Source organism: Delphinapterus leucas, chromosome 13 (genome assembly GCF_059928025.1).
Source record: "Delphinapterus leucas isolate spDelLeu-1000000601 "Yukka" chromosome 13, BTC_Dleu_Yukka2, whole genome shotgun sequence".
NCBI classification, from domain to species: domain Eukaryota; kingdom Metazoa; phylum Chordata; class Mammalia; order Artiodactyla; family Monodontidae; genus Delphinapterus; species Delphinapterus leucas.
Window position 1 is genome coordinate 56494487 of NC_143141.1, and position 23318 is coordinate 56517804.

Genomic DNA, 23318 nt, shown 5'->3' on the forward strand with positions numbered 1-23318 from the left:
CCTGGAGGAGGGGCAGTGGGCCTCAGGCCCGGGCTCTCCTTCCTTCCACAGTGCCCTCTACCTGGTGAGACGTTCAGGGCACCTGCACCTCCCTCCACACGTGCCCGCCCGTACCCGGGCAGCCTCCAGTCCTGGTTTGTGGCCGCCCAGCTCCGTGCCGGCAGTCTTTGGGAGGGCTGCTGCTGCCCCATCGCCCCTGCCTGGACCGCCCCCCACGGAGAACCAGGGAGGGGGCTCTGTAGAAGGCAAGGGCCCTGGGAGCTTGAGGTGAGTTCCCAGTGGGTGGAAGGGACTTGTGGGGGGAGACGGGGAGGGTGTGCTGGACCCCGGCAGCTGAAGGCAGGGGGAAGGCACGGGCATCTTTTTGCTTTTCTCAACCAGGCTTCCACGGCCGAGCCAAGGAACCATCCCTCCGTGTTGTGCGTGTGGGTATTGTGCGGCTCAGCTCACGAGCTCTGCATAAAACAAGGCGCTCTGAGGGGTGGTCCGGAGAGCCACTGGTGCTCAGGGCCCTGGCCAAGCTCCTTCTCTCCCTGGCCGCAGGTCCCTCGTGGTGTCCTCCAGCCCAGATAAAACGTGTCCCACTCGAGGCCTCACGTACCTAGGGGCGAGTCCCCTAAAGCCCGAGTTCTCAGAGTTCTGAGAAGGGCTGAGTGGAGCATCAGACCCCTGTGGAGTGGGAATTGGTGATGGGGCGGGGGGCCTTTCGGGGCACCTGGCTGTCCCCTCCCTGTACAGCACAGCCTTCGCTGAAGCAGCCAAGGGTCTCTGCCACTTACCTCTTCTTGAACACGGAGAGATGGGGTGCAGTGACGGGGGGCCCCAAGGGCGAGGCCCCCAAGGACTCCACGTGATCTTCGCCGGGCCACTTCGTGGGCCCCACGTGTAAGGGCGGATCAGGGGGCCACTGTGTGTTGGATCTGCCCCCCATGGAGGAGAGAGGGGTGCAGGTCTGGCCACAGCACTGTGGCAGGGACACCTTGCTCCCACCGTCAAAGAAGATGAAGGACACAGGCCGCTGCTCGGGCTCTATCTTCTTGCTTTCCAGCTGATACTTGTCCAGGAGGAAGGGGCTGTGAGAGGCCATCGGGGCCAGTGGCTGGAAGATGTTCGACATGGTACTGAAGGAGTGCTGGGGGGTGGACTGGGGTGTCTCCGGCAAGAGGCTCTCCTCGGGGCAGATGGGACTGAGCTGGAAGTCCTCCCCATCCATGGGGATGTAGGGTGCCAGGGTCTCCAGGTCCAGTTCATTGAAGTCCGTCTGAGGGGAGACAGACCACAGGCAAAGCAGCTGAGCAGCTGGCGCTGCCTCAGGGATACTGTTCCAACTTAGCCCCTCGTCCTCCCCTCCCGCAGCTTCCCGTGCATTTTCTCCCTTGGTCAGCCTGTGCCACCACTCCCCAGTCATTTGAGTCTCCACTCAGGCATCCTTCCACACACCCCCTGGTGCCACCACCTCCATCCAGCCCAAAATGCTCTCCTGTCTCCCAGTCCGAGCCCAGCCTTCACTCCCACACGCTGGGCAGGCACCACCTCTTCCACGAAGCCATCCCTGCCCACTCCGGTGAGCAGGGATGGCTCCCAGGGGGGACCAAGGGCAGCTTTGTCTTCATCACCTCACGTGCCCAGGGTGTATCGGTGGACTGCTCATAGGGTAACCATGGCCCAGTGCTACCTGTGGGACCTTCACTCTGATCAACAGGGCCTCAGCCGTGGACCCGCAGGTTCCCACTACCATGATGGGCACCGTAGGGAATCCTCACAAGCAGACGCAGAAAAATAAATGTTTCGGCCTCACTGGGAGGAGGTAGCTGACTACAGCCACCTGGAATGGTTAAGAGCAGCAGCAGACGGGTAACGGATAACCAAATACTAAGTAGTGAATCTCACAGGAGTTCAGAGAAGAACGTGCAGGGGAGAAATAGGGAAAGCTTTGCAGAACAAAGATACAAACTGAGGAGGCAAGGCAGAAATCTGGGTGAATAAATGGGGATGAGTGATTTTCCTTTGGGTTTTGTGACCCACATACCCATCTACCCACACCCTAGCCTGTTTACACGGGTTCTACAAGACGTTTGGCCTTATAAGTTTCTGAAAAGTTACGTGTAAACAAAAATTTGTCCGATGTCATTTTAAAATGCATTTAAAGTAAGTTACTTCAAAGAATCCTAAAATGGAAATGTTTGTAAAGGGAATAATTGTTCCCTATGCTTACAGAAGTCGTATACATCGGGGTATGCTTTTTAAATGCAGGGATCCTTAAAGAAAGGTTCGGTTGTAGTTTTTGTTTTCGTGAGCATTAAGAAATATCCAAGTTAGGAGGACATAAATATATCGAGAGTTAAAAGTAGAAGAACTGGATTTGACACGGGTAAAGCAGAGGGCAGAAGTGAGAGAAGCAGACGACCACAGGCTCCGTTTCCCTGCACCCTCACCCAGTTAAGGGACTGTGGCCTGGGCCAAGCATTCCCGCTAGTCTTTGCAACAAAGGGCTGAGGCTGCAAGAAGAGACTTCAGCCTTCACCACCGGCAGCTGGTAGGCCTGGCCCGCCACTCCAATCTTCCCCACGGCCACCTACCTGGGTGCTGCACTGGTCTTTCGCCTCTGTATCCATGGCAAAGAGCTTTTCGATTGCTTCAATCTTCAGATCGTCATCCAGAGATGTGTAATAGTCGCCGGGGCTGCTGGGCTGGGGGGCCAGGAAGGAAGGTGACCAAGTCAAGGCTATGGCACTGGCTTCCCCAGAAGGCCAAGGTAGAAGGAGAAATATGTTTCTGGACCCACAGATTCAACTCTATTCCACGGAATAAGAATTTGTAAAGAAGCCACACCCTAGGAGCTGTGTGAGCCTCTCTGAGTTCAGTCTCCTCGTCATAAAATGAGGCTGTCTTGAACAGCAAACAGGATAGAGGCATGGCTGGCCGGGCTCCGCAAACTGTGTGGCTCTGTGCCCCCAGCAGGATGGTTACTGCGCTCGGGGCTCACAGCTGTGTGCCACTTGGCCCCTGTCTTCAAGGACCTGATCACATAGATGGGGGTGGGTGGGTACTGAGAGCAAGCGCACAGCTCTAATGCGTGGCAAGTAAGTATCACAGCCCCCCTAGGGGGCTCCTGAGTAGGAGGAGGGCAGGACTTGGGTCTGGCCTGTCCACTCGGCCACCCGGCAGCAGCCAGAGGAGGAGCCCACCCTCTCCACGGCCTCAACCCCAGGGGGCGCTCACCGTGGAGCAGCTACTGCTGGCGGCACTGGGGGTGGTGCTCCCCGGGGCGGCTGCCTGGGGCACGGTGAAGGCGGGCAGGCTCCCAGCCTCAGTGTGGGCGCCGTGGCTCCTGGGCTCTCCGGCCCACTGCTGGCCTGGTGGCAGGATGGCCTTGCCATAGGCTGAGGACTCCTCAAAGTTCTGGCTCCCTGTGGAGACAAGGGCCTGGCTTGGTTCGCACCCCCGACTGCTGGCCTCACCCCAGGGCAGAAGAAGCACGAAGGATGCACAAGTGATCCTAAAGGGGCCTGCAGCGTGCCTGGGGCTCGGCCCGCCGTGTGCTGAGGCTTCGCTGGGACAAAGGGGCCTTCAACTGGGGCTGGGGTTCAACGTACAGACTCCCTTTAATGGGAACACCCTGCTGAAGCCTTTAATTTTCAAAGACTAAATGTATTAGGAGCCACTCTTCCCTGAAGGGCAATCCAGAACGTAGAGGAGGAGGTTATGAAAACTGGGCAATTTGCCTCATTACTGCCACGAAACTGGGAAGCTGCGTGACTCCTTGTCCCAGGGCTGCTCTCTGTGATTCGCTGAGATCACCGTTCCCCGGTGGCCTCTCACAACACACCTAAGGGGGCTGAGCCAGTCCAGAGCAAGCACAGGGAGGTGTAGCTGTTCCTTGAGCGGCCACAGCAAGGCTGGGGGGGGTGGTGACCGTGGGTTGCAACATGGGGAAGAAGGGGCTTCCCGCGTTCAGAGCGCGGGGCAAGAGCTGACAACTCCGCTGGGGCCACCAGGACTCACATCCCCGTGGGACAGGCAAACGTTTAAAGAAGTGCATTCGAGGGCTTACTCCCGGGCCTGAATCTTTTCTCAATCCACGTTTCTGGAAGGATTTCTCCCAACATTATTTCAACCTAGCAGGCCTCTGCCTAAACAAGCAATCTGTCCTTCAAGGTGCAGATGGAGATCTGCCCACCCTGTGGAAAGATGCCCGTGGCCTCGGAGCAGATCCCTCGCTGCCCCACTCTCTCGTCTCAGGCTCCCCCCTCCCCACGGTGCAGAATCGACCAGAACACCCCCACCCGCCCCCGCTCAGCGCTTTACGAGGTCAGAAACAGGACGGGTCTTATGCTACGGTGAGTGCACGTGCCCAGCATAGGGTCTGGCCACCAACGGATGATCAGCAAGACTCAGGGAAGGCACACGGCAGCTCTGCTTAAGGAAGAGCTGTGGCCAGGGAGGCCTCCCCCCACCCCCAGAGGGTTCGACAGGCCCTGGCTCAGCTAAGCAGCACCCACCAAAATCCAGAGAAATGATGGCATCTCCTGCGGTGGGTGCGAGCTGGGCCAGCTCCTCGGGCTCTTCCTTCAGCTTGGTGAACAGGAAGTTGCTCTTCTCAGACACAGCCACCTTGCCACTGTTGTCAAAGATGCTGTTCATGGTCATCAGGTGCGGCTTGAACGGGGACTCCGTCTGGTCCATGGAGAACACCACGTCGTTCTTCTCAATCTCACTGGTGGGACAAGAGCGAGCTTCAGACCGTCCATATTTTCCAGCAAAACTCTTTTACTCTCCAGACACATGGAAGTCCTGATAGCTAAGCCTCTCAGACAAAAACACGGGTATGGACAGTGTGTTGGCATTCCGTAAAGAACCGTGCACTGGAAGTTTGGAGTCGTGGAGCTAGCGACGCGGAGAGCACCCACTGAGTATGTATCTGTCTTGGATGCTGTGTTAATATCGTACGTGGGCTGCGTGGTATGCATGAGACTTGAAGGCTTTTGCTTTTGTTGCACCCCAGCAAGGACTTTCTCTAGATTTCTTCCCAGGTGCTACCGAGCAAAGGTGTTACATCTTCTCCCAAAAAGTAACAGTGGTTCTCTTCCCTTGGTTCCCATTCAGAAAGCACTTAAGTGACGACTGTGTTCTAGCTGCCTCCCCACGTGGGTCAGAGGCATGACAGATGACAAAGGGGGAAGGGGCAGAAAAAGCCTGTAAAGGGGAAATCCCAGTGTTTCACTGTTCCCAGGACGCCCACTGCAAAAGAGCTCGCCGATGTGGTGCCAGGTTCTGAAAGGCTCGGCATTCCTGGGCTGTGTCCTCAGTCTCAGGAGCACCCTGCACCCCAGCCTGTTTCCCCTCCCCGCCGGCCCTCACATGCTCACCTCAGGACGTAGTTCACACACATGATGCACTGGGGCTGCAGGTTGCGAGGGTTGTAGATGACCGTCCCCTGCGTCTCCAGCCACACGTAGCCCCCGTGCTTCGCAAGCATCCGGTACTGGCCACTCACCACCTGACCCTTGGTGCACACTAGGGGAGGAGAAATGGGACCTGAGGTCAGGAGGTGGGGGAGGAAGACCCCATGGGGAGGGCAGCGTGCAGGGGAAAGATGGGGGAGAATGAGCTGGATGGGAGCTTAGAGCATCTCGCCCAACTCTTCATGTTAAACGTAAGGAAAGTAACCAGAGAGGTTAACTGACTTCCCTAGGCTGGCTGTGAGGGAGTGGCCATCGCCAAGCCCTTGACAAGTTGGCTCACCCCTGGCTCAGCTGGGAGCAGAAACCAAGAGCAGCACCTGCCCTTCCTTCCCCCCCAAGGTCAATGAGAGGACGGCTCTCCATGGGGTGCCCTGTGGATCCAAATGGGCACGCAGGGAACGGGCGAGCCTCCTCTGCCTCACACTACAGGCGGCAGGGTACTTCCAGCAGCGTGGAGAACGCCTGTCCTCGGGCAGCCACTGGTAGCAGGCCCACCGTCAGTACTCTGCTTGTGAATAAAGGCAGTTTAAAGAAACCCCCAGATATCCTAGATTGTTCCAGGTCATCCGTCAGACCTGCCGCCTTTGGGGCCACAGCGAGTCTGTGACCCACAGCAAAGGCAGCAGCAAGCCCCCCGCCAGCCTCTACACACAGCCTCGTCAAAGCCCTGGTAAGTCCTCCCAGCTGCCCAGCTAGGCTGCCTGCGTATGACGTCTTTCCTCTTCCAGAATGCTCTAAATGTTCATTTAACACTTGTTTTACTCTATAAAAACATCGGGGAAAGGGCCCGGCATCCCAGATTGCCCTCTTCCCCAGTCCAGAATGCTCTATCTGCTCCCATTAAAAAAAGAATCAACAAGTCCCTTTAAATGAAAGTTTACTAACGTTAGGATTTCTGATAGCTTTCTGAACTGCCCATTTACTTTCCTTCTTGGGTATTCATTCTTCTGAATTCTAGTCTCAGAAACCCCCAAATCACAGAGAAAGCAGCGCGCTGGCAGGATTAGGGAATCCTGGTTTCGGTTTTCCTCATCTGCAAAATGGGGCATTGATGACGACAACAGTAATGATAATAGTTATCAGTACCCAGCGCCCACAGCTGTTTGTACTGAGGACCAAATCTGCCTGCCTGGTTTATTGGGTACAAAAATGTGGCTGAATGTCACTGACAAATGCTGTATAGGAAAAGCCCCTCTGCTCCAAAGTTACTAACATGTACAGTGCCCAGGCCCTGTCACGTCTACAGGACACGTCTGTAGATAACGTCACAAGGGGCCCTGTGGGAGAACATGCAGACTCTCTAAACGTCACAAACCTCCCCACTTTTCCGTGTAGGCTCGGGAATCACTCCCCATTCACCACACTGTGTGGTTGAGGAATGCAGCTCGGTTCGTACTAACCATGCTTGTAATCCTTCACATTTATGTTTTTCTTGGCACATCTCCTCCTGTTCAGAAATTAACAAGCACCTCCAAGCTACAGGAAGCCCTGTAACCATACTACACGTAACTTACACGTGTACCCTGCTTTGCGGGGTTCAAAACCATCTCGTAAGATCAGTTCATTTCTGCAACGGAATTGGAGCGGTGCCTGGCACACAAAGCGGCTGCAGGGTTAGCGTTAGCATCACCTCGTTCACTGTACGGTGGCGCCACGAGGCATCTGTTATTATTCCTGTTTTCCACCTGAGGAGACGGAGGCTCAGAGTGATTTGCTGAAAGGCCCCCTCAGTGGAAACAGTCGACAGGCTTATAGTCCAAATTAAAGGGTCCTCAGTCTTTTTGGTTTTGTTTGCATTTAAAAAAAGTCAACTTTGGTGAGGTTTAATTTACCTTCAGTAAAAAATGCACCCATTTTAAGCACAGATCAATGAGTTTTGCCGACTGTACGGACCCTTGTAACGGTCACCACGATCAAAGGTATAGAACTTTCCATCATCCAACCTCCCTAATTTCTTATTCCTCTTGACAGTCAATCCCCATTGCCACCCCTGGTCCCAGGCAGCCACTGATCTGTTTTCTGTTGCTATACATAGAAAGGATCTTCTCCCCATTCACACGTAAGTGGGATCATACAAGAGCTCTTTTCGTGTCTGCCTTCTTTCCACCCAGCATGTTTCCCAGAGCCCTCACGTTGTTGTAGGTATTCCTGGTTTGCTTTTCATTGCTAAGTAATATTCCGCTGCATGGAGATAGCATAACTAATTTATCCATTCACCTGTCAATGGATGTTCGCATTGTTTTCAGTTTGGGGTTATAGTGAGTAAAGGTGCTGTAAACATTTGTGTACAAATCTTTGTATGGACATGCAGTGTGAGCGCAGCTAGGGCTGCAACGGCTGGGTCATAGGGTAAGTACGTGTTTCCTTTATAAGATACGGCCAAGTTATTTTCCAAAGTGGTCATATCATCATTGTCTAATCTTTTTGATAAAATCCTGTGCTGTAGGGAAGACAGATACCATCTTTTTTTAACATGAGGGGACTAAGGCCAGAGGGATTTTGACCTGCTTTACATCACACAGGACAACAGTCTGGGTTACTCGACAGCCTGTGGCCCGCAGCACAGCGCCCTCCTACTACATGCCCCCGGGCGACACTTCACTAGGAAGACGGAATTGGTGGCTGCTGCTGTCCTAAACCATCATGGACCCTTTGGCCAAAGAAATAACTCTGTCCTCCCTCATCTCCCTTTATCTACCCCATTGAGGCTCCTATGCCCAAGAGACATGATTCTTGCACAATTTCAAGTACCTGGAGTTAACTTATTCATTAACTCATTAACCTATTCTTAATGCAGACAAGATTCAGGGATCTTATTCTTTTTGATTAAACAGTGCAGTGAGCAAAGGTTTTTAACTGCATTTCTAGCGATCGCAGGCGAGGGCCTGCTCTGTCAGTGGAATGTAATTACGCCAGCTTTCTAATCACCTGCTCATTAACGCCAGCCTTGGTCAGGGGCCTGCTACTTGGTAGATAGGCTTTTTATGGCCTTTAATCTTGTTTTCCTAAGAGCACATAATGTCCTCACACAACAAAGAGAGACCAACCCCCCTTCCCCCAAACCCTTACCTTCTGAGGATAACAACGTATAAATTACTAACCCATTTGGAAACGATGGCTTTCAATTATTTAAATTTGGTTTGAGGTCTGAGCTTCCCCAGTAATTTCAACGGTAAACTTTCACAGGCTAAGACACACATACGTGCATAAATTCGGGATGCTGGTGTGTAAACCTGGACGAGCCTCAAGCCTGGGCCTCCAATTATTCCACAGTATGAGTGTGGGTCTGTGGTGCAACTTTATCTGCATAAACCCAACAAGAAAGACAGAGTCAGAGGGACAGAGAGAGAGAGACAGAGACAGAGAGAGATTGAGAAAGACTGAGAGACAGAAAAAGAGGGAAAGTGAAAGAGAAATAGATGCTTGTGTTTAGCTGGCATTCACCCAATTTCCACCCCACGCACATCTCCCTTTGCTGGATTCAGGCTGGCTGAGCAGAGGCCTCTGAGCTCAGAGCTGCTTTACTTGGCTCCATCAGGGGAAGATGGGAACCTGTGATTTCCATTTGGGTTGTGAATTACCTTTAAGTGTGCCTAATGCTTAAAACCACAGATTCAATAAATCTGCACCACATTTCCCCTGGATTCAGCAGAAAACTAATATGACAATTTTTTACCCCAGCTCTTTTTTAAGGATCAAAGATTTTCTAAGAGAAGGAAAAAAAAAATCACTTTCATAGGCCTAGTGAGAAGCCATCATTTTTGTTCTCTTTGACAGTAGTTTCCTCTACTTTCCCACCCCAGAAGGTAAAGCACAATACTGTCCTGCAAGAATTTCCAGAAACTTTTGCTATTGTCCTCTACTTTGACTCACCCTTGGCTGAGAAGAAAGGACAGGCTTTTCCCCAGTTTTACATCTAAAGGAGGGAAGCCCCAGAAAGCCAGGCACTGGGAATCTTTGGGTAAGCTGGGCCAGAGCCAGGTCCCTGAATCCCAGTACCAGCATGACTTTGGGAGCTGAAACCACCATGGGCCAGAGAAGCATGGGGAATCCCAGAGTGGGGGCTAGAGCCACATCCTACAGTTTCAAAGCTGGGGCAGGCTAGAGCTGGGCCACATCCATGGGCACAGAAAAGGACCTCCACCTCCCTCCCGCATCCCTGGGTCCCTGAATGGGGAAGCCGGATGGTTTGTTTTTTTGCTGGAGAACACAATGAGAAACTTCTTTGAGATATCATTAGGGGCCCTGTTGCACTGTTGGATCTAACCCGAAAGCCATGAGGACGAAGCAAAGAAACCAATTAGAAAGAGAAGATCTCATTCCTTAAGAGAATATTAACTGTGCTTCTATACGGCTTACGGCCTGCTGATCTGAACTTCAGGTGTCCTAACCTTGGGATAGATGGGTGGATTTAGGAACAACGGACAAATAACTGCACTTCCATTTTCTTCATTGCCACTCCAAGGCCACAGCTAATCCTTGGAGTCCAAGACCAAAAGGGCCACTGGGAATCTTCTCAGACGTACCCATTTTAAATCCTTCTGTAATCCTCTCAGCACCCCGATCTGCACTGGGGGCGCTTATTTTGAAGCATTCTTTCCCAAATATGTTTTTTTTTGCCCTTGGGTGTGTCATTCACTTAGTGCCTGTGCTGTACCAAACACTATGCCAGATGCTGAGGCGGAAGGTATGAACCAGCGTGCTCCCCCGGAGCCCAAAGCCCTCCTCCTTCCGCAGAAATGAGATCCCTTAGGGCAGGGATCAATCCTATCAGTTTCTATTTCCCCCAGTAGGCCAGGTATAGGGTTATAGACCCATAGTCCTTGCATGTTGATGGGCTGTATGGATCCAAGAAAATTGTCTTGGATCACCTGCAAATGGGAAGCCTTAATTGGGAACATAGCCAACTGAAATGCACTAGAACCGCCCTGTCCAGTATGGTAGCCACTAGCCAAGCGTGGCTACTTAAATTTAATTAAAACTAAATTTAAAAAATTCAGTTCCTCAGTTGCACTAGACGTATTTAATATACAGCATAGCTCACATACGGACTACGCAGATGAAGAGCATTTCCATTGTAGAAAGTTCTACTGGACAGCCCTGTTCTAGAATCCTTTCATAATTCAGGTTTTCTTTCAAGCTGCAAGGCACAATTTCCACACGCCATTTACTGGGTTGCCCGGACAGCCTTCCCCAACTGAGTTCTCTTGATTCAGCAAGCAAGCTCTTGGAAAACCAGGGCCCCCCTCAACACGTCTATTAAGTTGGTATCGTGCACCCTCTACCTCTGTTTAGACCAGTGCTCCCCCGTCCTTCAAGGTCCAACGCAAGCGCCCTGTCTTCTCTTTTCCTGAACTCTCCCAGCCCTCTTCTTTGAATGGATGTACATGTTTCTATAGCGCATAACCCAAGTTGATTACATGCTGTCTTGTATTACACTCTACGGGGCTGTTGCATCGGACTGTTCACTGCGTAAGTGTGCTCAGTGAGGTGGTAAGTAGGGACTGCGATTCAGCCCACCTTCCACTCTCCAGGCTGTATGCCTTGGTGTGTTTGCGTGTCCCCTACCAAAAGCGCCCTTTTCCTGATTCGCATGAGCACGCCACACGGGACGGTGGCAGCCCTGGTTCTCTAACCATCCTGCGGGCGTGAGTCTTGTCTGCCACACCAGATGGTGGCTCTGTGGAGGAAGCAACTGGATCTTCTCCTTTCCCACCAGTCACACCCCACTCAAGGCCAGATTCCACAGACATATAGGGCACTCCTGGTACTTACAGTTCTGGTGACTTTTGGTCATGTTCTCTGAGTCCAGTGCATGGTAGAACTCGTAGGCTGAGCGGCCAAGCAGCTCTTCAGGGTGGTAACCAACCAGTTCTGTGATTCTAAATTTTTTTTAAAAAAGCAAGGGGGAAGAGAAAGACCATATGAATATGAGCAGGGGCTCAAGGACCTTTATGTAGAAGGTAATTCAAAGGCACACATTCGACGAAACGCACTCCGAACGTCCCGGTCGTACCATTCATCCAAGCAAGAGAAAAAACCAACAACCAACATGGTGGTCAACCTGCAACTATGGGTCTACTGAACCTCCACTCTTCCTGCCCTTCCAGGATTGTGTCTGGGGAGGAAGGAAAAGCACCTGTTCAGGGGCTCCCTACCTCCCACCCCCAAATAGACACATGTGCCTTGCTCCAGTGACCACTGGAAGGGGCTCTCGTTGCCCCCTACCCACAGTTTTTGCAGACAAGGGAGCAGAGAGGGTAGACAGTTTGCTTGATGTCTACACAGGTGTCCGGGGACGGAGCAAGAACGAACATGGGAACATCCTGACTATTCCAGATTATTCTAGTAGAGGGCGATATAAATGAAAAGTGACAATTATGCGGTCCCAAGTTGGGAAAAGCATGGAGGCGGCCTCTGCATGTGTGTTAACCATGGATTGAGGAGGGACCCAGGCAGGTAGAGCCCTGTCTGTGCTTAAACCTTCTCCCCTCGGGTCCTGTCTGGTGACCTCAGATACCTCCTAGACATCAGGTTTGCCTTCATGGGTTCTACTTGTTCTTGCTATCTCAAGGAAAGGAGGGAGGGCAGGAGGTTCCGAGAGGAACAGATACAAAATCATAGTCCTAGAAATGTGCCTCTTCGTTATGCTCTGATAAATAGGCAGCTTCCGTGTAGGGTGTCTGCCTTAGATGGGAAGTGGGCAGAGAAAGGGCAAATGTGGAGAACCGTGAAGAATCACTTAACTCTCTGAGGACCCTCCGCTCTGTGCTGGAATCTTTAAAACAAGCAAAGCCCTGCCCAAGAACCACCAGATTAGCTGCTTTCCCACGTCATACCTAAACGTTATTTCTCATCATCTTTGGTCTCTCACATTTTTTCTAATGGGCTCACTGTCTTGTTTACTTAGCCTATCACGAGCGAGAAGTGATGCTACATCCTCATCATTACAAGCTCTATTTTGGAATACGTGACTCCAGGGGCACAGCCCTGTCACCTGTCCACGCTGGAGAGGAACAGTGTGGAGAGGAAAGCAGAAGCCGTCCGTGGCTCCTTGGTCTCTTGTCTCTACTCCTCTCTCCCGCTCCATACGGGTTTTGCACAGGTCAGACGAAATCGTCCTAAAATATTATTTCCATTCTGTCACCCCTCTACGTAAGCATCTCCAGCTTACCTAGGACCAACCACATCCAGAGTAAATAAACTCCACCTAACTTCTAAGCCTCCAGGGTCTTGTCTCCATCTTCCAAGCAGTCTGATTTGCAGCTGATCGGCAGCATGGCAGGTCCCCCCTCCCCGGTAGACCCCTCTCCTCGCAGTTCCCACCCCTGGCAAACCCACGCTTGCCGCAGAGCCTTGAGGCCTTCTCTTCTCGGAGCCCTGACGGTGACAGGGCCAGCTCAAGGTCTCGCCTTGTCCCTGGAGCTTTCTCCAGGTTTCCCCTTCTCATCAAGTCCTAACAGGCAAACACAATGTCACAAGGAGTTACGTACGCTTCTCTCCACATCCTAGGCTGCCAACCCCTGAGCTCAGGGACCACATTCTCCTTCGGCCTCCGCTACAACGGGTGCTCAGTAAATGCTAGAGTAGCTGACCAATGGACTGATAGTCTTTGGGGGCCTAAGGTACAATCAGAGCCCTGTCTAGCCCAGCACTGCTAAGGAACCTGGGCACTAATGGCCCACTTTTCTTCCTAGAGCATGGTCACCTGTCTCAGTGCACGATGGTACACACACACAGCCTTCAGCGCAGCCCTCATGATGCTCAATCCATCCTTTCTCCATTCCGTAAGGTGTGTCTGGTGTTGAAGTGGGCAGAGAAGAGGCAAATTCTCTGCCTAGGTGAGACTTGGGGGTTAAAGCCTTTGTCAAACAACGGGCAACACAACAGAGCTGAGAAGCTTAGGTCTCAGTTGATTTAGCCCAGGGGAGATTTCTCCAGTGAGATTCCAGCAGCTCACCTGCACCAGCCAGTCGGTCTCAGGCCAGGAGGATCTGTCCCCTCACGTGGCCCTGAGCAGAGAGGTCTCTGAACACATCAGCAACAGACACGTTCCTCAGTGGCCTACCTCCAGGGCTGGCATTCATGGCACCTTGGCCAAGGTGGAGAGTCAGGGAGAACAAGCAGACGGCCGCACAGTGCAGGCCCTTCGTTTCCTACACCCACGTAGCTTTTCTCATGGGTCCCATGCCTTTCAGCCTTAGTCTGGGAACCAGAATTGCACCGATGGGCTGTGCTGACAACGGGCTGGCCATTTACAGGCTCACCAATGTGCCAGATAAGCTACTTCTGTTCCTGAACTAGGTCTAGAGTTTCCTAGAGACCCTCAAAAATGAGGCTGGTTCTGGGAAAGATCTGACTCTACTCCGTGAAGAGATTACACGTTCTTTCAAGATCAGAATCTTTTAAGATGCTCAAAGTAAATGTTTATTATGATCAGCCTCAAATAAAATATTTCTTAATCTAATTAATGTGCCATCCATTCAGAGGCACACAATGGGCATGTTTTGGAAGTGGACAAACAAACCTCGATTTCAGAGTTGCCAGCCCTCTTCCCAGTAGCAGCCTTCATTTATCTTGTCAACTAAAATAAATATTTAACGTCTCCTCCTTCATGCCTTTCAACAGACGACTATAAAAACTGGGAAATACACATACCCCAAACACAATTGAAGAACATTCGACTGGTCAGACTTCACAAAACCAGGAAACCCCAACTCAGGGCTAATGGTCGTTGCCCTCAATCTGCAGGCGTGCCGACGCCAGCGGGGAGGCTAACGAACCCGGTTTGTTTATAGGGTTGGCCTCCACGGCACACAAGGGCCCTCCCTGCTCATTTCCCTCTGTCCCAGGGAAGCCTCGGGAGCTGGGCTGTGATAACACCATTTCATCTGCTCTCTTCACCAGGGGCAGGGGAACTTTTTTTCTTTCTTTCTTTCTAATTAAGGGGCCCTGACTCTCTGGAGGAAAAAAAAATCAGTTTGGGGTCACCCATAAATTTCAAAAGTCAGCTCAGTAGTGCTGTTCTCTTTGTAAAGGGGAAGAAAATATGAAAGGACTTAATTCAGCAGACTTCAGAAATGAGAAGCACAGAGGTCCCTGTTTAATAATAAAGTAGGAAAAGAACCAGATCAAGGATGAGGTGAGCAGAGAAATGTAGACATTGACAGGCAGCCCCAGAAGGCAGAGGCAGAAGGAAGAAAGAAAAAAAGAAACTAGAGAACTTTCAGGTTAAAATCTGAAGTTACTGTTGCCCCAAGGAAATATGTGGGTCAGACAGCTGGGCCCTGGATTTCAGAGTCAGGTCTGCCTCACAATGTAAAATGACAGTTACTGCTCGTCCATTGCTCTTTACCCTTAAAAATGTGGCGAGGCCCTTTTCAACATGGACTACCTGTGGCTGAGCGCTCGGGAGAAATGGGCTCTCCGGCTGGGCTGCAGTGTCAGTGCCGTGTGGCCTCCTAGGCAGAAGGAATGCAGCTCAGGCCTCAGCCGGCTCCATCACGCGCCCGCCCACGAGGGACGAGGCAGCAAGCTCCCTACTTCACACGCCAAGCCTGGAGTCAGACAAGGTCTGGCTGCAGTTTTTACCCCTGTTCCCTACGAGTACAGGATTCGCTCAGTAAACGAATCGTGGAAGGTTAGAGAGCATTTAAACTATTTGAGAGGATAAAAGTTTAAAGTACTTCCTAACCACCTATTTGTTTTCCAAAGAATGCGTTTGCTAATAAAACCATCCTTTTATTAAGGTCTGCTTTCTTTCCTTCCGGCCTTCTGGCAATGCCCTCTCCTAGGCAACACTTGACTCCCCTCATTTAGGTTTCTGTATGTGCTTTTAGCTTTGAAACTGCATTTCCCCAATAATACCCAAACTATTCACTAACACAGATTTCAATGACATTTGTTTTAATATATTTCTATCCAGATTTTCTTGGCTTTAAACAACAATACTTTTGCCTTGTGTTTTCCTCCAGTAGTACACAGTTAAGTGAATATCTATACAATCAGCTCCACAGTTAACAGATAATGAATTTCCATCCTATCAGTGTTATGTGTTACAGTTGGGGTGTATTCATAGTATACATAGGAGGGTAGCCCTGGCTCAATCCTGGACTGACCCTGAGTGCCACCAAATGCCACAGCTGCCTTTCATTACCTTGAAACCCACAAGCAAGAAGGGGAAATGTGCCTTGAATTGTAGCAGGAGAGAAGCAGATCGCACAGGGGAATAATTTTTGAATTGTGAGGTCTATTACACTTTGACATAAATTCCAAAAAGGATTTGTAGAGCTGCCTCTTCCAAGGAGAATTTCAAGCAGATTAGACAGGACGATATACAAGCATTTCTCATAAATATGTTCAAACTTTCTTAGGGCTGATTTCAGAACATCGTCGTTTGGAGGAGACACAGATGCACAAGGAGAGCATTTAAAGTTTCTTCTAGCTCAGGGATTTAAAGAAATATACTATACCATCTTACATAAGATAGGTAAAGAAAGACTACTGTGTATGTCTGCAAAAATATTTAGAATACACTAAATACGAAACTAAAAATGACATGTAATGTATCAGAGTCTGAAAGACCACTTGGAATTAAAGATGCCACCTATCCTCTAAAAAAAAGTAAAATAATTTGTTAAATGTATCTCAGTACACAATGAAAGTATATAATCTTTTACTATTAGTTTGCCCGAAGTCAGTCTATTTTCTTCTCAGACTTTAACACTATTGCTTTTCAGGTGCTTTGATGCGCGTGTGTTTTACAACTCATGGCTCTCTATAACTTTATTGACAGCCTCTTTACAGTCCTCAACTATCTCCTCCCTTTTGTCATCATCACGATTACCAACTTCTTTGTATAAATAGAATTCGTCACAGATTTGATCCACAGAATTTGAAATGCAGGCATCTTATCGAAATGTAACTCCCGAAATTATTACATCCTACACTGCCTTAACCCAATGACAAAACAGGGTTGCCCTCAAATTCTTTATCTGTGAAAATTACAGGACCCTCTTTGTTAATTTGAAAATTTTACTGTTATCACTTTTCCCCCAGTGATACTTCTCTCATCCACATAATTTGCTTTTATAATTTATTTCTAACATACAGGAAGACTCATAAAACACACGAAATCACAGTGGGATTATATGCATTAGAGATTTGCCCCACTCTCCTTGATGGCTTGGCTTCTTTCCGTTATTCTCTTTCTCCACTAGATGGCGCCTCCACGTGAATTTAAGAACCACCCCATTTTATTTTTTTTAATTTTAATTTTTATTTATTTTTTGGCTGCATTGGGTCTTCGTTGCTGCGTGCGGACTTTCTCTATTTGCGATGACTGGGGGCTACTCTTTGTTGTGGTGCGCGGGCTTCTCATTGCGGTGGCTTCTCTTGTTGCAAAGCATGGGCTCTAGGCACACAGGCTTCAGTAGTTGCAGCATGCGGGCTCAGTAGTTGCAGCACACGGGCCCTAGAGCGCGCGGGCTTCAGTAGTTGCGGCGCATGGTGTCAGTAGTTGCGGTGCACAGACTCAGTAGTTGTCGCTCGCAGGCTCTAGAGCGCAGGCTCAATAGTTGTGGCACACGGGCTTGGTTGCTCCGCAGCATGTGGGATCTTCCTGGACCAGGGATTGAGCCTGTGTCCCCTGCATTGCTAGGCCGATTCTTAACCGCTGTGCCACCAGAGAAGCCCCAGAACCACCCCCATTTTAAAGTTAAACTACTTGAGAACAATTTTTGTCTTCCTTTTGGGTGAATGGTTCATTAAGTTGCTCGTGTCTCAAACTCTTGGAGATCCGGAATCATCTCTTTTCTTCTTTGATATAATTAGTCTCTGGCACTGGGTTAGATATATAGCAGATGCTCAATAAATCACAGTTCATTAATTGGCTGCTCATTTTAGGAGACAGAGTATAACACCTCTATTTGAATCGTAAATGGCGACGAGATCATCCATTACACTGATAATCAGGATACTCTTCTTTAAACCTGCTACTCAACTTTACTCCCCCTATCTAGAGCAATTGACTGTATATACACATAAGTGTGACTGACACATGAATTGTTACAGAATTCACTTCTAACAATATTTGCTGTTTCAGATCATTAACACAGGACTTGACGTGGTCCTCTGACCCTTTGAGAGAAGCAGGATGAATGCATTTTGAATCATCTGCATTCCTTTATTCAACTTCAGATGTTTCAGAATAAGTTGTTTCAGGTTCAGTTGATTTGGGAAACCTGAGACTTACACACAAGATTACTCTTTTCTATTTTATTTGTCGCTCCCCCATTTCCTCTCCGTTCTCCCCTGTCTTTTTCTCCATGATCCTTCTCTTTTTTTGTTTGTTTATGTCTATGGTCTCAATACATCTAAGAAAAAGTACCAAACAGCCTCGAAAGTGATTTTGTGGGTTCTACTTGCCTTACATTTTCATCAGATTCTTCCTAACTTTCCCATTGGGAAAATAATCCCCTTTATGCGAAATCGCAGCCCCTCATGTGTGCCAGATGTCATTAAATCTAGTGAATTCCCTGATTAAAATGCAATGCCCCCCACCCCACCCCGCTATGATATGTAAGTGTTGGTTTTTGAAGCACTGATCTTGGTAGAGGTGTGTGTGTGTGTGTGTGTGTGTGAGAGAGAGAGAGAGAGAGAGAGAGAGAGAGAGAGAGAGAGAGAGTATGAATAGGTGTATATCCTTCCCCATCCCAATAAAAAAAGTGTACACAAGACAAGCTACCAAAACCAAAAAATCCTAGTCTTCATCAAGGCAATTGAGAAATAACACATAGGTATTAAGGACTTAAAATAGTCACTTTATAAACTCTCTAAGCCATGTCTGTGCCCTTGTTAACTAATCTGCTAATCCATTAAACACAACCTCTGTGTGGCACAGCAGCACTCTGTGTCTTTAGATGCCTCCGCATCCATCTTTCCAGCGCCTCTGAACTCAGAGTTTGGGCCATGGAATTAGGTTTCTTGAAAGGCAAGATTCTGCTGAAAATGCACTGTGTCTAGCAAACCTTATAAGCAATATCACCCTCCACACCCTGAGTCACAAAGCCCTAAATCACAGGTTCCGTCAAGCCAGGATCGACTCTGCCTACCAGCCCTGAACCAAACTAAGAAGTCAGTGCAGGGCCCCTCCCCTTTCTGGGAAGAGGGCCTTCTCCACTCTTAGGCACCCAATTGCTCATGTTATTGCCCCCTCTTCCTTTTACCCAAAGGTTAGATGCTTTCAAGAAACGACCTGAAATTCATTCAAAACAAGATGATGAATGAGGGATAACTTCAAATTACCCTTTCCAGAGGATTTTTTTCCCCTTCACATTAACAAGGATCGAAGTCTTAAGTTAAAAAAAAAAATCCTTCTTTTCTGTTACCTAGGGATGAGGAGTTATTTTCTAGGACAGTAGGGTGTTCCCAGTGCTTCTGGGGTCACATTAGGGCTGTGCTTCACACGCAGCTTTCACTGTCTGCACTGCTCCAGCCGCTCTAAGGCTAAGGCATCCGCACCACCCCACCCCACCACCCCACACCACCCCACCTCGAAGCTGGAGACACGCGGGCTACGCAGCAGGATTTCTCTTGTCTCAGAAGGTTATGGAGAGGGGTGCACATTACAAAACTGTATCTTCTGCCCAGGATGGTTCTTGGAATACAAAGACTACCTCTGAGAAAGAACCTTACACACAGCGTGGATTTCTCAGGTGCCTGCCTTTGGAATAATCTCTCTCTGTAATTATCCTTGTATCACAATAATGACAATAGGAATAGTCATGATAAACGCTGACTGTGTCAAAGTTTCAGGACACAAGTCTTCACACGTGACATTTTCTCCCTATGAGGTTAGAGTGCTTCTTTCTACATCTGGAACTACGCACTACCTCCAAGAGCCTTGAATCCAGCACTATGGGGACAGGAGTGACTCAAGGACACTTTTACAAAAGTTCTTAAACCTGGAGTGGCACCAGCCAACACCAGGTCAGTCTAGAATCAGGGGAGAGAAACTCAGCTGAGCCTGGAAAGTAGGGCCGCACCCATGAAGAAATCCAGACACCCATGGGACATGCAGCAGAAGAGAGAAAGGTGGGCAGGCCTGGGGGCCGCTGAGCAGGAGCTCTGTCCTGGGGCCTTTGGCTTCCTGCTGGCTGGGAAGGTGAGGCAGTTTCCTGCTGGTGGTCTCTCCTTCTTCCAGGCCCCCAGCCTCTACATGCCTCCAGAAGTGGTCTTGGCCCCTTGAGTTTAGTGGGGAGACTAGCTTTGGGGGAGGGCAAAAACAGGGAGCAAGACGTCAGCAGGAACAAAAAGCCTCCCATCCGTTATGGGGTTTGTGGTTTTCAAAGCGCTTCCATAGCCATCATCTCATCGTACGCTGACCCTGTGAAACAGGTGCAGGCAGTGTCCTCATCTGTGTTACAGAGCAGGGGGAGCTGAGACCTCAGGGTTTCTGGAGAAACCCTAGAAGGGGAGAGGGGAGAGGTTGGAGCAGCAAAGAGCTGCCACAAAAACTGACTCTGGACAAACGTGGTGACTCTGGACACTGCTGAAATCTGGGGTCAGGTGGCGAGATCCCTGAAGGCCACCTCTGGTCATGCACTAGTCAGCAGACTGCAGTGGCAGCTCCTCGAGCCAGGCCTGCCCGGCCCAGCCCCTGCTCCTGGCCTGTCCTTCCCTCTCTGATGGCAGCCACTGCCCACGGCATCTATCCTTCCCTGTCTTCCTCCTTCCACCTCCCGATCCGCCCATGTTCCCAATGCCCAGGCACAGAGGGGAGGGCAGAGGACAGGCAGGGGGGAGTCAGAGCTGTCCCTCCCGCCCCTTCCACAACAACCCAAGCCTCTTCCCCACCTGTTTCGAGCCTCTCCTCAAGCTGAAACTAGAGTGACATGGATTACATGTGCAGTCTTAGGTGCTCTTTCAACTACTCTAATAAAGAAGCAATTTAGGGTGAGGACCACAGCTAACACCGAACACTTCCTATTGGATTGGAACTTAGGCCGTCTCACTGAATCAAGGCTCTTAACGACTGTGTTCTCTCATAAGAGAATCTCCAGTTAGGCCTGGCTTTGGCGGTTAGGGTCTGGCTTAGTTCCCTTCCTTGAAAAGCCTTCCAAAGTAGACTGGACAGTGGCTGGAATGGAGGTGACACAGGAGGCGCAAAGGCCGAGGAAAAAGCTCATTCATTGAAAAGAACACACAGGAGCCACGCGGCCATAGAGCAGCTTCCAGGACAGAAACCAGATCTCCCAGCTGGCCTCTGAATTGGGGCTGCTAATGGAGATCTCTAGACCCTCGTCTCCTGGGGAGGGAGAGTGGCCTGGAGATTTCCTAGGAGCCTGACACATATGTGGAGGAATATGTACACACCACCGCGATCCACCATGACAGCAGCGGCACCCCAGATCAGCTCTGCTGTGACAACAGGGGACAGCCCAATATGGTATGAGGAACCCCTTGGTGGCACTGATGGGATGAAACAGTGACCTGCACCCAGCAATACAACATTAATGCCGCAGACCCACACCCTGACCACAGGCGCGCGCGCGCACACACACACACACACACACGCGTGCGCTCCGCCGGGCCCCACCTGTCGTCACAGTAGGTGAACTTCATGTCCATGCTGTGGCGGCTCAGGAAGGTCTTGCTGTCCAGGGGGATGTCCATGTGGGACGGGTGCTGGATGGGCTCACACATGATGACGAGGCAGGACAGCAGCGGCTCCTTGCAGCCGCAGAGACTGCTGTGAGGGGGGCAGTTGTTGTAGACCTTCACCTGGCCCGTGCAGTGCAGGACCTGGAGACCAGCCGCGGAGGGTCAGACGTGGAGCCGAGAGCCAGGGGCGGGGGCGGGGGGGGGGCACACTCGGTACTCCAACCCAGGCCTGACGTCCTACCTTCCAGGTGGCTGACTTGAGGTTGACGGTGCGGCCTCTGTTGGTGACTGTGCACTTCATCCTCATGAAGAAGTCCCGCTCTGTGGACATGTCTTTGCTTTTCTTCCCAAAACCAGAGCCTGGATAGAGAAGGGGAGGGGAGCCAGCTGAAGTTTCATGTTTGTATTCAGAGGGGGGGCAGTTTTTCAAGGCAACACGTGTGTGTGTGTGTGTGTGTGTGTGTGTGTGTGTGTGTGTGTGTGTGTTCCCTGAGGAGCGGCTCTCTGAGCACGCGCAGCCTGCCCTGAATGCTCCGTGCCACCCTGGCTGTGGACCAAGGCTCGCTCATCTCCAGCCTGTCTCCCACTGCTGAAGGGTCGGGGCTGTTCCAGCGTGTTATCTCCCACTGCACCTCGCACTCCAGAGCGGCCAGGCGATGAGTGACCATCGGCCGTGATCTCAGCAAACCTCTCCCGGGGCGGGTCCAGGTTCCAGAGACGGAATTCCAAGGGATGGTCTGGGCGAGGCCACAATTACTCCAAGGGGATAAGCCTCTCGGGTTGGACATGTCCCTTAGACACCCCTGTCTTTTCTTCATTCCTGTCCCTCCAGTGCCCTAGTCTCACCCTGCAATGGCTGCACTCAGGGTCCTGCACCATTTGCTTTCTCCCTAAAGTGACATAGGTCAAGGTTCAAGAAGAGACTGCTGGTCCAAATCTCCTGTGGGGAGCAAGTTCACCTTGAGGATTAACTCAACACAGATCATATCCTTTCTCAGCCAGAATTAAATAAATCACCAAGACAAACAAGATCGCTTCCTTCCTTATAGTCTCCAAATAGCCTGCCATTAGGAACCTCTCCCACTTTTTGTTTAAAAAAAAAAAAAAAAAGTGATGAATGCAGTAAGCACCAGCTGAGCCCCCCGTCCATGTCTAGCTTCTGCCATCCTGGACCTTCCAAGGTCCACTCCTGCCCCCTGCCCAGCATCTCAGAACAGACCAGAGCCTTGTTTCAAATAATCACACCCCTCCCTCTGGCATGGCCACCAGCTTCTGAACCTGAACCCCCAGGGGGCTGTGACTTATTTGGGTGACACAGCCCCAAATCACTGTGTGTTGAATGAATTGTGGCACCTTTGAATTTATCGTCAACATCCCTAGGACAGCCCACTAAGTAATAGACCAGATGGTGAATCTTTTTTTTTTTTTTTAAAGAGAGAATATTCTCCATCATGATTATAAAACCATCTCTCCCATACTCAATTATGTTTCTTCCTACAATTTTAATTCCCACAAGTGGGGTTTGCACATCATGAGACATTCCTGTATCTTGGGGCCTGGACGCGGCACCAGCACCAGCTCAGGTGCTGAGAAGTGGGCTGGAAGGACTCATGTGTGGCTGTGACATGGGTTAGGGCTATGGCCTCCTGACCTGTTAACTTCTGAGTCTTCCCCATTCTTCCATCTGGTTAATCTTTCTAAACACAGCTCCAACCAGATTACTCCACTTCTGCCCCAAAACTTCCACCAGCTCCCCCCTGTCTACAAGGAAGAGGATCGAGGCCCAATTCCTGGCCTTCAAAGCCTTCCACACCAGCCTCACAGCCTTATCTTTCCCTGGGTGCTCGCACTAACCCTGTGCTTACAGATCATGCAGGTCGGCACCTTCAAAGGCTTTGCTGATTCACTGATTTGGATCCCAAGTCCTCAACACAGAGACCAAGAGATCTAAAGTTCCACTCGGATCAACAGAGTAGAGTCCTGCTGAATCATGGCACCTGGGAGCTGGAAGGTCCTAGACTTTGCCTGGTCCAATACTGTCACTTTGAAAAGAAAGACTCCCAGAAACAGAGCGATGAAGTGACTCGGTTCAGATCACATAATCAGATTGAGACTAGGGTCAGAGGTTGAACTAAGACTGAGAACCCAAGGGCCCAAGGGTTTCCAGAGCAGAGAAGAGAAATTAACAGA

At 50.4% G+C, this 23318-nt stretch overlaps 2 protein-coding genes across 9 annotated transcripts in view; one reads left to right on the forward strand and one right to left on the reverse strand.

Annotated features, from left to right (window-relative positions):
- The window catches only part of LOC111174800 (uncharacterized), a 147703-nt gene extending 125131 nt beyond the window's left edge, over positions 1-22572 (forward strand). The window contains exon 5 of the mRNA XM_089923211.1: positions 52-22572. Within this exon, the coding sequence (XP_089779337.1) occupies positions 52-573 (522 nt within the window). The 3' untranslated portion in view covers positions 574-22572. The remainder of the gene's footprint in view (positions 1-51) is intronic.
- Positions 1-23318, reverse strand: part of EPAS1 (endothelial PAS domain protein 1) — an 86854-nt gene that overhangs the window by 3073 nt on the left and 60463 nt on the right. For all 8 annotated transcript variants that reach the window (XM_089923206.1, XM_022573921.3, XM_089923203.1 and 5 more), the window contains 8 exons: positions 21370-21488; positions 21064-21269; positions 11241-11347; positions 5370-5517; positions 4503-4717; positions 3223-3410; positions 2580-2690; positions 780-1261 (listed from right to left, as the gene is read on the reverse strand). In XM_089923206.1, the coding sequence (XP_089779332.1) occupies positions 780-1261; positions 2580-2690; positions 3223-3410; positions 4503-4717; positions 5370-5517; positions 11241-11347; positions 21064-21269; positions 21370-21488 (1576 nt within the window). The remainder of the gene's footprint in view (positions 1-779; positions 1262-2579; positions 2691-3222; positions 3411-4502; positions 4718-5369; positions 5518-11240; positions 11348-21063; positions 21270-21369; positions 21489-23318) is intronic.